General features: G+C 35.9%; 1 protein-coding gene across 4 annotated transcripts in view; it reads right to left on the reverse strand.

Moving 5' to 3' along the window:
* MBOAT2 (membrane bound O-acyltransferase domain containing 2) overlaps positions 1-15127 on the reverse strand; it is a 95312-nt gene that overhangs the window by 13371 nt on the left and 66814 nt on the right. For all 4 annotated transcript variants that reach the window (XM_069011554.1, XM_069011556.1, XM_069011557.1 and 1 more), the window contains 5 exons: positions 10816-10870; positions 9854-10037; positions 4041-4233; positions 1752-1855; positions 1345-1409 (listed from right to left, as the gene is read on the reverse strand). In XM_069011554.1, the coding sequence (XP_068867655.1) occupies positions 1345-1409; positions 1752-1855; positions 4041-4233; positions 9854-10037; positions 10816-10870 (601 nt within the window). The remainder of the gene's footprint in view (positions 1-1344; positions 1410-1751; positions 1856-4040; positions 4234-9853; positions 10038-10815; positions 10871-15127) is intronic.

The raw sequence follows: 15127 nt of genomic DNA on the forward strand, positions 1-15127 counted from the left end.
GTGACTAACCAAATGATTACTAAAAAAATATATATTCTCTACCACTATTTATGGAGCTCATATATAATCAATTAAAACAATCTTTTACTTGCAACAAAACTTTCACCAAACATCCACCTTTCCACACCCTTTCACTTTGACAGAATCAATTTAGACTAACCTCAAGGATTCTTCTACTATTGTTTTAAAAAATACTTTTGAAAGGAGACGCTTTTTCTTCACATCTTCTTTCGTTGTCACCCTGAGCAATTGATTTACATTTTTTTCTTTCAATTATCAACAGAAATACTGTGCTCCTTCACTAATAATTTTTGTTTAGAATCATTCAATTTAGGAGAGTTGAAAGTTTGTTGAAATACAACCTTTTCCTATTATGTTTTAATACTGTTAAACCTCTGTTCTCTAACTAAATTAAAATAGCTAAATAACATATTTGCTTTTTGAAATGCTACATTTTATTACCTGCAAATATACAATTTTTTGTTGACTGTCCTAGCAATAGATTCCATTGACTATTGAGCCAACCAGAATAATCACATTAAAATTCAATTTCTTTTTTAAACTGGGTGAGCAAAATATTTAGGGATGAAATTATAACACCCTATGAAGACATTTGATGGAAGAGACACCCTGTTGCCAGCTATCCTAGAATAAGGGGTAAAGTCCTCTAAGTGATCCCAAGATAGGGTCTCAGTTAAACTTGCACCTATGGATAGGAGATAAACTCAACAGTCAGACTGGAAGAAGGGAAACAACACCCATGCACTACTCAGGAACACTTCTACTTTCTCCTTACCACAAAGAAGCAGAATGATGTAGTTCACAGGGCACTGTACCTGTTCCCCAGGCAAGGAAATGGAGTGCAGCTGAGAGGGATTAATTTGGAATTTTTGCTGACAGCACATTGTAGGGTTTGATGTCTGTCATGCACTCATAATGGAAGGAGTGCAGAAAGTTCTCTCACAGAACGTATGGAAGCGCCTGTATCACTCTGTGGCTAAAAATAATGCAGAGCTTTCAGAGGCTGATTTTGCCTGCTGCTCTCAGCAACATGCCCTGGTTGAATGCTAAGAGAGGGAAAAAAGACACCTCTGCAGATTAACAGTTTTACATTCCCTACGGCCAGTGAAGAAAAAGAGTTTCTATCATAACCTGATAGTTTACACTGAGAGAGGAGTCCTAAACTCAGAGGCTTTAATTCAAGTATTACAAGAACAATGTCCCGTGCAGTTGCTAAGCAAGTGATGTTCTGTGGGGGTTAGCTTTAAATGCTATACCATCTTCAAAGAAATATTTATCTAAGAAACTTCAGTGGAGAAAAGCTTTCCTTTAAGAAATAAATACCTTTTGAGCCAAAGAGCTGTTTGGATATTCCAGTTATCAAGAAACATCTTGAAACTCGTGGAAAACTGTAAAGCAAAACAAACTAATTATTTCCATGATTGCAGTGTGTCACAATGTGCTTCAAAATTCTTGTGTATAAATTATAAATCCTCCCACCCAACTTTGTGATGAGTTGAATAAGTTATTTACTCTACTTATAACCGCAAAATATTTTGGAAGTCAACTGACAAGTAGAACATGTTCAAAACAGGCTATTGTCCACCCTACTCTAAAGGTGTGAACACATCCTTTCTGACTTAGAACATATTCACTGTCTTAACGAATGAACGCGTAGGAAAATTTACTGAAATTAAGAGCAACTACCTACACGGGCATGTGGGGTTTTTTCAAAAGAGCCAGAAACAAACCTCTATTTGCTGAATTCTCAGATTTGATATTAGATCCCAACGTGTAACTCCATTTTTATCATAGCCTCTAAAACCAAACCCTGCTGCATTATTAATTGCATCTGCTGCAATGAGACAAAAAGAAACAAATTAATTATTAATTGTCTGTGTTACAAATGGTGCATCATGTAGTTTGTTCAAAACATTTATCACATTTTAAAGACTACATTTATTTTTTCCTTTAAATACTGAGGATGACTTGAACAAACAGAAAACAATCCAAGCAACACCAGCTTCCAATTCATAAACTTGTACAAAAGCATAAGAATGAGAGGTAGCAGTAGCTACTTCACAGTACAGATGTTCCCTGTCTCCCATACCACCTACTTGGACTTGCTTGAGCAAGCAGACAGAAAAACAAACTCAATGAGATGCATCAAGACCACAAAACAGTGGCTGGTTGTAATGATTTGAGACAGCAGCTCAATGCTCAGATGCATTACTTTGGTCTTCATTATGAAGCAACAGTGATACTTAAAGCATAAAGATTAAATTGTGTGATTCCCTCCAAGCAGGTGCACATTCACAGCACCTCACACAGAGCAGCACAAACCTAACAGAAGAAAACAGTAATTTTCTACAATTTCCTCAGCTGTATTTTTCAAATTAGGATGGCCACGTACAAGGCAGTGAGGTGTTTTTGAATTTATAATATTTTTATTTCCTTGTGAATTTTTTTTAAAAACATCTTTGAAAGCAACAAAATTTGCTGCCTTACATCTGATGTCATTATGTCAACTTCAAACACTGGGTAATAATTTTATGCTCAATTAGAAACAGCTGGAGACACAAACTCCATAATGTTTTGCAAGCTAGAATACAAAGATGATAACTAGAGTTAGACTACAACTACAGTTAGTATCATTTTATTAACTAGCATTTTAGTATCCATTTTAAGTAACTCATTTCATTAACACATTTTTTTAAAGTGCAAAGAACAGTAATGTACAACTCAAAGGTGTAACATTCAGTAAAACTTTTAAAGCCCCTCGCATTCTGCTCCTACCAATGTAAGTTTAGATGAGACAAAGTGGAAAGAAGGCAAAAAAAAGCTACCTAACAAACTAGAAGTACAGAGCTGGTATCGTTTATTTTCTTTGGTATTTTCCAAAGGAATGCTGGCTCTACACTGCTAGCAAGTGCAGAAGGAGGAATCCAACTGAAGTATTAAAGGCAAAAAATAACCCAAATAAAATTATTCACTTTTCAGATGACTACTACTATTTACAGATGATGATATGGGTATGTAAGACCACAATATACAAAAGTATTTCTTTCCACAACAAGCCCCAGAATTACTATATCCAGACAAGCTGAAAGCATTTCATTCATTTACCAGGAATGAAACCAACAGCTGTAAATGAGTCACGCTGCTCTGCTACACTAAAGCTTTCTTTATTGCATTGTTCCCACAGATTCTCTCTCAAAAGAATTAGGAGGCAAATATGTAAAACTGGAGGAGGAGGAAGCTGATGAAATCTGTTGTGTGAGCCACTTCCAAGATGTCAGCTTACTTAAATAAAGCATCTTCTTGCTGTATGTGTCATTTTTTTACAAGTAACATGAGGGGAAATGCAAAATATTCTTTAAACTATATAATCTATTCAAGTGTCTTAAATAAGTTACTAAGCATGTTGTCCCACCAGTCATTCAAACTTTTAGTAAACAAAGACTAAAACTGAAGCATCAACCCATCAAATTCTGAAAATGCCACCTACTATAAACAGCAGTATCATGCATTTGAATTCCAAAGTATTAATTTTCCTTCATGATTGAATAACATCAAGCAAATTACTGATAACTAACCACAGAAAGAGATTAAAATTAACTTTGAAAATATGCCAAAAAGAAAGGTATCAAAATAAATTTTAAAAAAACCACAAACAAACAAAAAGAAGGATTTAACATCAGACCAGATTTACTACTAATTTTTTTTTAAGCTCATTGTTCACTGAAACACTGTCACTCTCCAAAACTCCTTAGGTTTCACTCAGACTTGTAAAGGAAACTATGATCTCATTTGCAACACTCTCCCAACACTGTGCTTAAATTTCTGGTAGCTTTTGTTTCTCAAAAAGAGAGACACTATTCAATGTACTTAATACCTCGAAATACTTAAATGCAACCAGGTTTTCCTAAGGCCTCAAGAGGGCACTGCCACTTTTTAATACACATTTAAGTGTGCACATCTCAGATGATTCTCAGTACATGCTCTTTCTGTTATTATTATATTTTAAAATGTATACTTACCTAAAGTCCACGCAAAATAATACTTGGGTCTGGCAGCCATAAGAGACACATATAGGTAGAAAAACCTTACAGGCCATGATGCTGTAGCTCTGAAGTTATCATCAATATTGTATTCCACAGGCAAAGTTTTTGTAATAGTCATGTGGAAGAGTAAGGACAGTCCACAGATCAAGAGTTTCTGTGCCACAGCTATCTGAAAATTTAAGATGGAGATTTTGTAAGCTTCATTTTTTTGTTTATCTTCTAGAAACAAAGGAAAGCTATAATCTTCCTTCCCTATAGAGATATATATATGTGTTAATTTTTCAGTAATATATATACTAGCAACTTTAAAATAGTTTATAAGAAAAATCTCTATTGTATAGATCCTCAAGGAATATTATTATATTAATCAAGGTGTAAGCATCACTTCTCCTGGCCAACACAACAAATCCAGTCTGACTACAATGAGCCAGAACACCTTTTGCAACTCAAATTTTTTTTCTTGTCAAATTACTGAAGCAATTAAACTGTTAAGACATCATAACACAAAACATATAATCTAGGACAAAGTACTATTACTACTGCAGAGATTCCAAAACAATGGCAAAGCTTCCGTTTCTTTTCAGGAATCTTTGCCATAGTGCAGGTGTTCAATTGTTGCCCAACTCAATACATCAATCATCTCTGTTGGATTATTACAGCATCTAAATTCTAAACCAATTAAAATACTGAAATGATTTATGAATTTCAGCCCAAATTTCAGTCAATCAGTTCTAGAGAGACCTGTTTTCCCAAACAGAGCGATCAAGCTATAATGGGGCAAATAATATGCTCACAGATATGTAAAAGTGTGTTGTTCAGGTAGGACCTACTCAGATTTACTTAAAACTCAGCTTCGCTATAACCACCACACCAAAGAGTATGCATTTTTAGTAAAACATTTTTAAGGTTCTATTATAAGACAAACAGAGCAATAAATGCCTGACACTGACTGTTCTAAGTCACTAGTCTGATCCACATCCCAAGGGCAGACACCATGTTTTGTGGAAGTCCCCAGTAACATACTAAACCAAGCACCTACAAAAGAGAAGTTGGAGAGCTAATTCATTTAAATGCAATTTTCAGGTTTTTATTTTATGTAATCTCAATATTTAAACATTACGGTTTCAATTTACATTACAATTCTACAGATACTAAACTTGACAAGAAAACAATCAATCTACTTTTCTTTGAAGCATCAGAACAAAAATATAACCAGAATCTTTCTGTCTATGCTGCTTCCAGTACACTCGGCCAAAGTTTTAAGGATAACATCCTGTTTTATTGAGAGTTCAGCTCCACATGTCTAGTTCCAAAATAAAGGGCAATTCTGTTCCACGATACAGAATGGAGCACTAAATGGCCAATTGAAAGCACACACTTTGGCAAGATACATGGTATCAAAGATTCACCCAGTTGCAGAGACCTAAGAAGTGGTACAACCTGATAAAAAAATAGACTTGGAAAAGCTGTAAAACGGTGAGGGTATTTTTGGATATTGCATATATTTCACTTGGCTCATCTCAGAAGGTATTGCAGAGAGGATCAGGAATCCCAGCTATTTAAAAAAACATCAGCCAGATAATTCAGGAGGCAACTACCTATTAATGGTTAAAGCTGGTGTTTAATTATTTGTTTCTACTTGCTTTCTAATAAACTTCACGTTAATACTTTACTCTATTACAAGAATTCAATGTGAAATGATCTCTCTCTTTGCTGCAGCAGAGGGAAAGCTCAGTTGGCTTAACACCTCCAGGATCTTATATAGAAATGAACGTTCACAAAATCAGTTACTACTAAAACTAATGAATCTTTAATTCTGGTATGCACTATCTGACAAATGCAAAAATTTGATATTTGTAAATATCAGAAGGCATCACCCCGAAGTTCTGAAGACATTTGCAAGGATTTAATTTTAAGGCCTAAGCCATAATTAGAAGTCATGCTCAATTTTGCATGAAAAATATAAGCATGAATACATAAAATAGGTGCTTTCCATCTGAAGATGACCACAAAGTCTCAGAAAAATGTTTTGGCCAGTTATAATATAATAAATAAATAATGTTATCTCTGTTTAAAGGCTTGCTTTGTGCCACTGTCTCTATTTACCAATTTTTCTGTTAGTAAACAGAAGTCATTCATCTGCCTATTCAATGCCAAATATGTTTTGTATTTCTCTTCTTAACTAAATTGAGGAGGTGAAAACACCTCTTTTAAGGAAAAGCATCGGGGTTTCAACAAAATTTATTTTAAGAAAAAATAATGAACTCATACAAGACTCTGCCATAAAGTAAACTTTTTTATTTTAATTGCACTACTTGAATCAAGAATTATAAATCCCAGCATGCTGATACCATTTACAGGGATCAGAATCAGGGATATTAGTATCCCTAGAAAACTGTGATGGAGATAAATCTCCCACCTCTACAAAGTCAGGGAGCTGTTGTTTCCAGACTGGTTTAAGCAGAGTTTCTGAAGGCCAAGCCAAACACAGGCTGCAATGCAAAGCAGAGTCCTGCCCTGCCTCCACTCCTTCACTGCAGGTTTGGCTTGTGCTCCCTTAGGCTGAGTCAGACTAGAGAAACAAATCAGATGAAAACCTAGATTTTTGGCATTTTGTTTGGGGTGTGTTTGTTTGAAATTTTTTTGGTGGGAAAGTGTGGCGGTGTGTCATTTGGGGGGTTTGGGCAGTGTTTTTTTGTTTGTTTTTCACAATAAAGTAGGTTCAAACTAGATCAAATTATCTGAATCAGACTACAACACTGTACACTGACAGCAACAAAATCATTGTTCAATTACCTATTGAAATGCATCTGGTAAAACATTCATTCACTTCCTATTACTTAATTAACCAGGTTATTAATAAAACCCTCTTTGCCAAGGCATAAATGGGCAATCACCAAATTGTACAGTCACACAGGAGGGTTGGTCAGTTTTTACAAGGATGAAGTAACTTGAAGTTTAATTTCATTTATTCTCTAAAGTTTTCAACATAGCAAAATAACTGTTCTGTTAAGGAATTAAAAGACCATAAGATGCAGGATAAGTTTGACCTCAGAAGAAGCAGGATATACAAATTATTTTATAACAAAAAGGTAAAAAGACCTGGCTCATTTAGTTTTTATGAACAACTAGGCATACCTGTATAAAAATATCAAATATGATCAACACTAGGAAGGGAAAAAGGTACTTAAGCTAGAAGACAATGCCAGGACAAAACTTAATGTGCATAAATTAGGTGGGAATATAATTAGGTTGAAATCTAGATATCTAATTGGAGAAAGAGGTTCAGGAGCAGCTTTCTAATTGAAGAAATAAGGGTAAAACACTCAGCTCAGAAATTTTAGAAATACATTACTGCATAAACACATATCATACATAAAAACAGATTAAAAAATTAGGCAGGAATCTTCAAAAATTTTATTTGAATGAACTTGCTCTTAGGTTGATAAAGAATCAGTATATAATACATAATATTGAACTGTATTAAAGCACATTATTCTGGGGAGGGTGGTACCTCAGATAAAAATTATAGAGAATTAAGCAAGAACATTATAACCTGTAGGGAGATTCTGCATAATAAGCAAGAAAGCAGGTATCTGCTGACAGGAATCTTGTATTTTAAGGGTAGCCATAATAAAAAGAAACTTACAAAGACAGATATTAATTTCTGAGAGTTGACACCACTTTGAGCACCAACAAATGATAGCTTGCAAAAAGGCACAATAGGAGGGATATAAGAAGTAAGTTTTAATATGGTGACTCGATTCATTTAACATGCAATGAACACAGCAAAAGTACTAAACCAAGTTAACATCATGCAGTCAACACACAGTAGAGAGGAGGAGGCTGGCATGAACTACTTTGGCTATGTAATTATATTTTACAAGAAATGAAACTTACTGTAACTCAGCTCAAGGATTATTTTATTTATGACATTAACATTTGCTGATCCCCACTACAATTCAATTTTTTTTGAGTTACCTAAAAATTTATTCTTCTTGAAATAATAAAAAATTTAAAGTATTAATATAAAGTTAATGGTATTTAAACATTCTTCTAGAACAAGAGAATGAATATTTTAATTGATGCAGCAAATGCAGTGAAATTGTATCATTCATCTGTATCCAAAACACAATACTCGCTGGTGTTATAAAATGCAGCCAGATTTCTCTAACACCAGTTGGGAGATGAAGTATCAGGAGCATAAACAGCTTCTCATTGTTTTTATGTCAAAAGCTAATGCAGCATAAATCACAAAAGTTTCAAGCATCTTAAGAGCAATTAATTTTGAGGAAAACCACTTACCTGAAAAAAGCAGCCATCATAGGTTTACATATATTTCTATTGACCTTGTCCAGATTACTAGCAAGATTATGTGGTAAAAAGCCAGGAAGTCCTATCAGGGCAATCAGGAGATGTGTGTCCTGCAGTACTGATATGGGCAGATTTGGTTTATCTCCACTCATTTGCAATAATTTTACTACCTAACACTTTTCTGCAGAAATAGGATTTTAGTACACAAGACTTTCCTGGGCCAAAACAATGTTTAGAAACAAAAGTGTCTGCAACTTTGTCAGTACAACACATCAAAGCAGAGCACGGGCCATGTGATGCCAATCTACACAAGGAATTCTCCCTGTGTCTTTCATCCTTCCTAACTTGCTCCACAGCTCACTTGTGTGAGCTTACATGCTCTGTCAACTTGTGAAGCAGCTTGAAGTGTTCATCTTCCAGACACTAGTTTGCATTCCTGTTGTGCAAGTTACTACAACCACACAAGATGGGTAGAATGGAACATGCAAAGAGTCCTCACCTGCTTTGCAAGCATGGAAGTGGTTGGAGATGCCCCAACTGATTAGGAAGCACTCCCTGTTGGCCCAGCTGTGGGACTGTAACCTCTACATGGTAGGACACAACAAGCAGCTAATGTGGGAACGCCTTCATCTGCTCCACCAACAGCTGGTGTCACAACATGAGCAAAACATGGGCAACAGGTGCTGGAATTAGCAAAAGCCATCCATGTGAAGTGTTCCAGTTGACCCCATGATAATTCTGCCTCTTATGTGAGGTAAGAATTATCTTAGGCACATGCAAATTTAAATGCCCAATACATTACTATTTAAGACAATATGAAAAGAGTGAAAAAATAATATTCAGTACTCTGAGCATTAAACTAATTGGACTAAATTTTAAAAGTAACAAGCTTTGTGAGCTTTTGATTTAAATTCCGGTCATACAATCTCTCCTGTAAGGCATGATGAACTGGACTATCTTCTCTACATATTTGGTTTCTTCTCCAATAACAGACCAAAGGAAAAAAAGTATTATGTGGCTTGGAGTACTATTCATAGTGTTATGGCTAGTTCATCTTACTACACCTTCAGATCAAAATCCATCTTTAATACCTCTCTACATGACTGCAAGCATGAAAAATGAAACTACTTGTATGACTTCTTCAATTTGTTACATATGACTGGGTTTTTATGCACAGTATATGCTTTGAAGTGAACATGCATGAACTATTTTAATTTAAAGAAGGCTTTTTACCATATAAACTTGTTAGGAAGCTCCAAATTAATCTGCTTTTATCCACAAGAGCCAGACTGGAAACGATGAAGAAAACCTGCCTTTAAAAAATAAGCATATAACGTTTTGAACAGGTAACCATTCTGTTGATGAATGAACTCCAGATACAGCTCAGCAGTTATGCCTGTAAATGAAGAGTGCAAACCAAGCTTTCCATGCAATGATTACATAAGCATCAGCACTGCAAGAGTCACACATCTTACATTTGGGGAAGGATCCGTTTGTTCATATTTTGTATCTTCCTTCCCATTTGCTTCAGACTGTTGCAGCTGGTATGATCTGCCTTCAATGAAAGTAATATAGTCTTTGTAAGAGCATAACGGGCCTGCCAGGATACCCATGAAATTACAGTTGTAACTTAAATACTCCAGTAGACTTGGCATGCGTCTGTAATTCAAAGACAAGCAACTCGTGAGATGGGTTGTGTAGCTCTTCAGGATTTCCACAGTAGGAAAAGTCATACTCCATGTTATTGCTTACTCTAACTGCAGTAAAAAACACACGGACAAGAGCAGTTTGTCTGTCTTTGTAATCACAGCTTGAAACATTCTACACATAGCACTTCTTCCCAATCCATACTGAGCATTTTCAGACACACCTCCTGAACTCTAATGACTCTCTCCTTGTTCAGTAGAGGTGTTTGAAGCTGAGCCTAAGGAAGGAAAGGGAAGGCTGTTTTCCTAAGTGTTTGTTCAACTGTATTAAGTTCTCTATTTTTCCCTCAAAAATTGAATCAATAAACAAAGATTTGTGTTAACTGGCAATAATTTCAATTAAAGCAAATGTCTCAACACTCTCTTGCCCAAGGCAACACACTATTTTCAAGTGTCCTGAATAAAGAAAGGAGAAAAGGTAAGTTAAATACTGAAAAACAGAATTTAACAATGTTCCTTCCCCAGCTACTTCACATGTGTACTGTTTACTAGTCTCCTATCTGATACGGCATTCATTTGCATAAACCACATAGAATGTTTTTTCTAAATAACTATAAAATCTACTCCTAGTGATATTTTTCAGAAGAACAGATATACAAATCTAACTACAAATATACAAAAGCATGGATCTGTTTCTTGTATACTCTGTCTTGAATGTGAGCTGTAGAATTTGCCCAGAACATTAATAAAGCACACAAAACATCCCCAAAGCAGAATGTCTGAAAGCCTACCTTACAGCCAAACACCTCTGTGATGGAGTCAAGTCTTCATTTTTCCGAAACATTCCTAGGGAAGAGGACAGGAAAAAGAAAAAATAAAGAACAGCTAACCCCCCCTACATTAATTAGCTTCTTTACTCAGCAGAGAAAGCCTCATGCTGCAATGTAATTTCTCAACGCCTCAAGCAATTTCAGAGCTATTATGTCACATAACATTTTTGCTGGAGCTGGATCAAACAATTCTTACTGACAAAATTACAAACTCTCATATCTTCAGTTTTATCCAGCAGTGCCTAAACCTGAAATCACATGGATTTCAGGAAAGCATTAAGACAACCTGTAGAAAGTGTTAAAAAACCAAGTCTCCTACATTGGTCAAGACTTTACAGTCTGCAGGTTTTAAAACCCTTTATTTCCAATTTCAGAAACTGGACAAGCCCCAAACATTGCATCAGTCATTACAGTTTTGATGCATAAAATGAACATATTCCAAGAGAGATTTCAGCAATTCAAAACTTATGGCAGACCTCAAGAACAGCTTTGCACTGCAAGCAAAGGTTGTGACTAAGGTCCAGTGAAGCAGGCACGGCAGTAAAGGTGCTGCAGTCTTTTCCCTGAGCGCTAACAAGAAGCTTTAAACCCTGCTAGCAGAAGGGGGCAGTCCAAGTCTAAGCTCAGCAGCAAGACTGAGTTTACCTTCTTGCTGTATGTGGCTATTTCTGATATGCTGGTGACCTATCCCTGAAAAACAGTCTTCAAAATCTGTACTCCCACAAGGGAGAAAAGTAAAAAATAAGACTTTCAACACTTTCATTTATTATGAAATACACTAATTCAGGGGAACAAAAAAAGTAGAGATCCCTCCTTCAGACAGCCCTAGCTAACACCAGCCAGCACTGCCTGCCAGAATGACCACTTCAGCTCCTCCTGCAGCCTTCTCTACTGGCTCAGACATTCCCACATGCAGCCATTTCCTGCTGTTCATATTTGCATTTTTTCTTTGCCATTGCAAGTACTAAAAACTTTATTTTTATGCACATAGCTTCCTAAAGGAAATCAAATTTATGGGATCACACGTCAATTATCTTCCTCCACAGCAGTGCTTAAACCCAACAGCCAATTTCTAACCAAGTTTGATAATAGAGTAGGGTAATATAAATATGAAATCCCAACGTGCTTTATGAAAATACATGTTTCTATAGAAAATCCTCCTCCTCTCATAGAACAGTTGCCTTCAACCCCACTCCTTGATACCAGCAAATCCATAGAGGGGAGGGAGCCCTTATACTTGATCCAAGCATAAGGTTTCAACTAAAGCCAATTTTCTTTAGACATCAAAATCAGTCAGCCTTATGACAAAAAAAGATTGAGGGGCTGAGGGGAAGTAAAAGCTAATTTAATTCTATGACTCATGGAAACACTTGTTATCTACCAAGTAGATAACACTGTTGTCTTAGTGTGACCATGATCTACACACACAACTTCAAAACCACACTTTAGTCTTTAACAAAGCTGAGAATACAGAGGGGTTACCAACTTCCCATCTCCTCTCTTTCAAAATGACCTGGAAAAATGTCTCACTCGGTCCTGATCCTTCACAGTGGAAAATCATCCCCATTCATACCCATTCAAGGCAAGAAACTGAAGAACAAATTATCACCCTCTAACTTCATGCAGCACCTTCTCTTTCTCATCATTACATTTTCACATCTCCTTGGTTCTGTAGCAAAGACTTTTAATCTGATAAAAGTACTGAATAAAAAATGTGGAAGGAGCATTTTGAAAGATTCTGTAACCTTTAAGGTCATAATATTACAGTTGTCACGTAGTGAATCTCTGAATTTAACACAAACAGAAATTTAACACAAAGACTCTAATAGATGGATGTAGATCCCACCACATGGCTAGTGCAGGGAAGTGTCCCATACAGAGCCTTCAGTCTCTCATAGCCTACACAATGCAAACTGACTGGAGCAGGAGCTGCCTTTGCCATTATATTCCATACAAGTATTTTACCCTTAAGTCAGAAAGAGGAAGCGATCACCCAGTGTGTCCAAATGAACTTGCATAAAGCCAGATTAGCCACTAAATAAAGGTAATTAGTCAAATGAAATACTGAACATCATTGTGTGTGGTACGAAAAAGGAGAGAAAAAAACCTCAAACCTGAAATAGAAGAATCTAACCATTGAAATATGATCTGTGGTTTTGGAGGGGTAGGAGGAAAGAACTGGTCTATTTAAAACAGGTTTTAGTTATATACACACATACATATTAAGTCATTTAAGGCCCAAATAACTTTGTGAGCAACACACTTGCTGTCTCAAACATATTGCATTCAAGTAAGCCTCCATTAATTTTTCATTTTCCTTTCTCACTAAGGTTTCTCTCCAGTCAGCAGATTCTTTGAGGTCAGGTTAGTGGCTTTCCCTGTTTTGGTTTTTGTTTGGTTGGTTGTTTGGGGTTTTTTTAATGCCTTTTCAGTGCCTTGAAGGCCCATTTATCATCTTTGCACAGCATGCAAGAACAAGGAAACCACTGGATCTCTGTCATAATCTTGAAAGCTTTCAGGAAGCTATCATTAAGATTTTTTAAATCATAGAAAATATACATGGAAGAGGTTTTCTTCCATTGATGCTTATTCAATATGAGATGAATTAATATTTACACATTCAATATTTCCCAGGCCCAGGGGAACAGAGGCCTCATAAACCACAGCTGTTCCCTACCTACTACACACTGGAGATGAAGAACTCCCACTTGAGCAGCACACTGCTGCTAGGGAACTCAAGAGGTTCTGTAACATTCCTTCGGTGATGATTAGAATTGCTTTCTCCTGTCCTAAAGCAGAAGACTACCACAACAACTGCAGCTCTTAGTTACCAAATCACACAGCAGAGATTAGAGAAAATGGGTTTTATCAAACATCTATTACAGAGGTGACACAATTTAGTCATTCAGCAACTATAACTCCATTTTCTCATCTGTAAAGCAGGGAATACCTCCTATGTTCCTTCCTTGGTAAAAGAATTTTGTAAACCATCAGTAACAAAATTTTTCCCAAGTGGTCTAGATCATGAGGAAGTTCTATCTTTACACTCCTTCTCTGGAGCCCATATCCTAATGGTAACAAACCCAACACCCTTAGGCACACAGCACTGTCCTGCCACATAGGCTTTATTATAGGATATAATGACTGCTTCTGTGGTCTCACTACAACAGTGTTTACAAACGTATCATGGCATCACCTCAGCTTTGTGGTTAAACCTATTCACTTTTCTATTTGTATGGAAATCCAGCTAATCAGTAACTAATAATGCTTAGACATAGGATTATATATTAATAATAAATAAAGATCCTATTGCAGGCTCTGTTGCAATTACAGTAAATTTTGTGGTTCTGAAATGAATCACCAGCTGAGCCCAAATGCATGTTGTTATTAAAACATTTTAAGATCCAAAGACAGACAGACAATAACAGTTTTAATTGTTACTGCTACTACTTTAGTTGTTACACTGGCAGCAACAAAGGCAAATAGCTACAAATACCCACTGAGTAAAATTGGAAAAAACCTACAAAAAAGCAAGAAATGTATAAGTCTTAATATCCAGAGAGCCAAACAAGCAAAATGCAGGCAGAAAACTATACTTGAAGATTTAGAAGGGGAAAAATACAATAGAATTCCTTTAACCACTAAGGACATGTACTATAAAAAAATAATTTGGTAACTGATACTGAAACAATAATCACCATGCTATCACTATCATAAGAGAGAGCACACTAAAAATTAAAAAAATAAAATTAAGAGGTAATTGGAGAAAGAGCATTAAAAGGAACTCCTAAGCATAATAAGAAACCAGCAAGTTAACCAAAAACCCCCAAAACGGCACCACACAGCAGTTTCACTGATATAATTAACAGAAATATTAGAAAGCAATGTTTTTCGTTAAACAGCTGCAAATTCTTTGTTCTAATAAAAAATACAATTCTGTTTCTCCCTTAACTCTGTCATTAGCCTGAAGTATTGCATAAATAAATCTAAATCTTGCCATAAGGAATTAATATGGACACTAGCAGTTTCCAAATACGTAAAAATATTTCTGCCTTTAGAATACACACGTGAGATGCCAGGGATAGTCAGCAAAAAATACAAAGCAAATGTTAACACACTGACTACTCATTTTTGGCATTGCTCATTTGAGTAACAAGAAACTGGAAGGTAAGAACTATCAAAAACCAAAGTTCAGAATGTAAATCAGAATACATGAAAGGCGTACTTCAAATCTCTTCAGGTGTAAGTTTGTGATCCATGCAAACTTCTGAAA

The sequence above is a fragment of the Aphelocoma coerulescens genome, chromosome 3, assembly GCF_041296385.1.
Source record: "Aphelocoma coerulescens isolate FSJ_1873_10779 chromosome 3, UR_Acoe_1.0, whole genome shotgun sequence".
Lineage (NCBI taxonomy): Eukaryota > Metazoa > Chordata > Aves > Passeriformes > Corvidae > Aphelocoma > Aphelocoma coerulescens.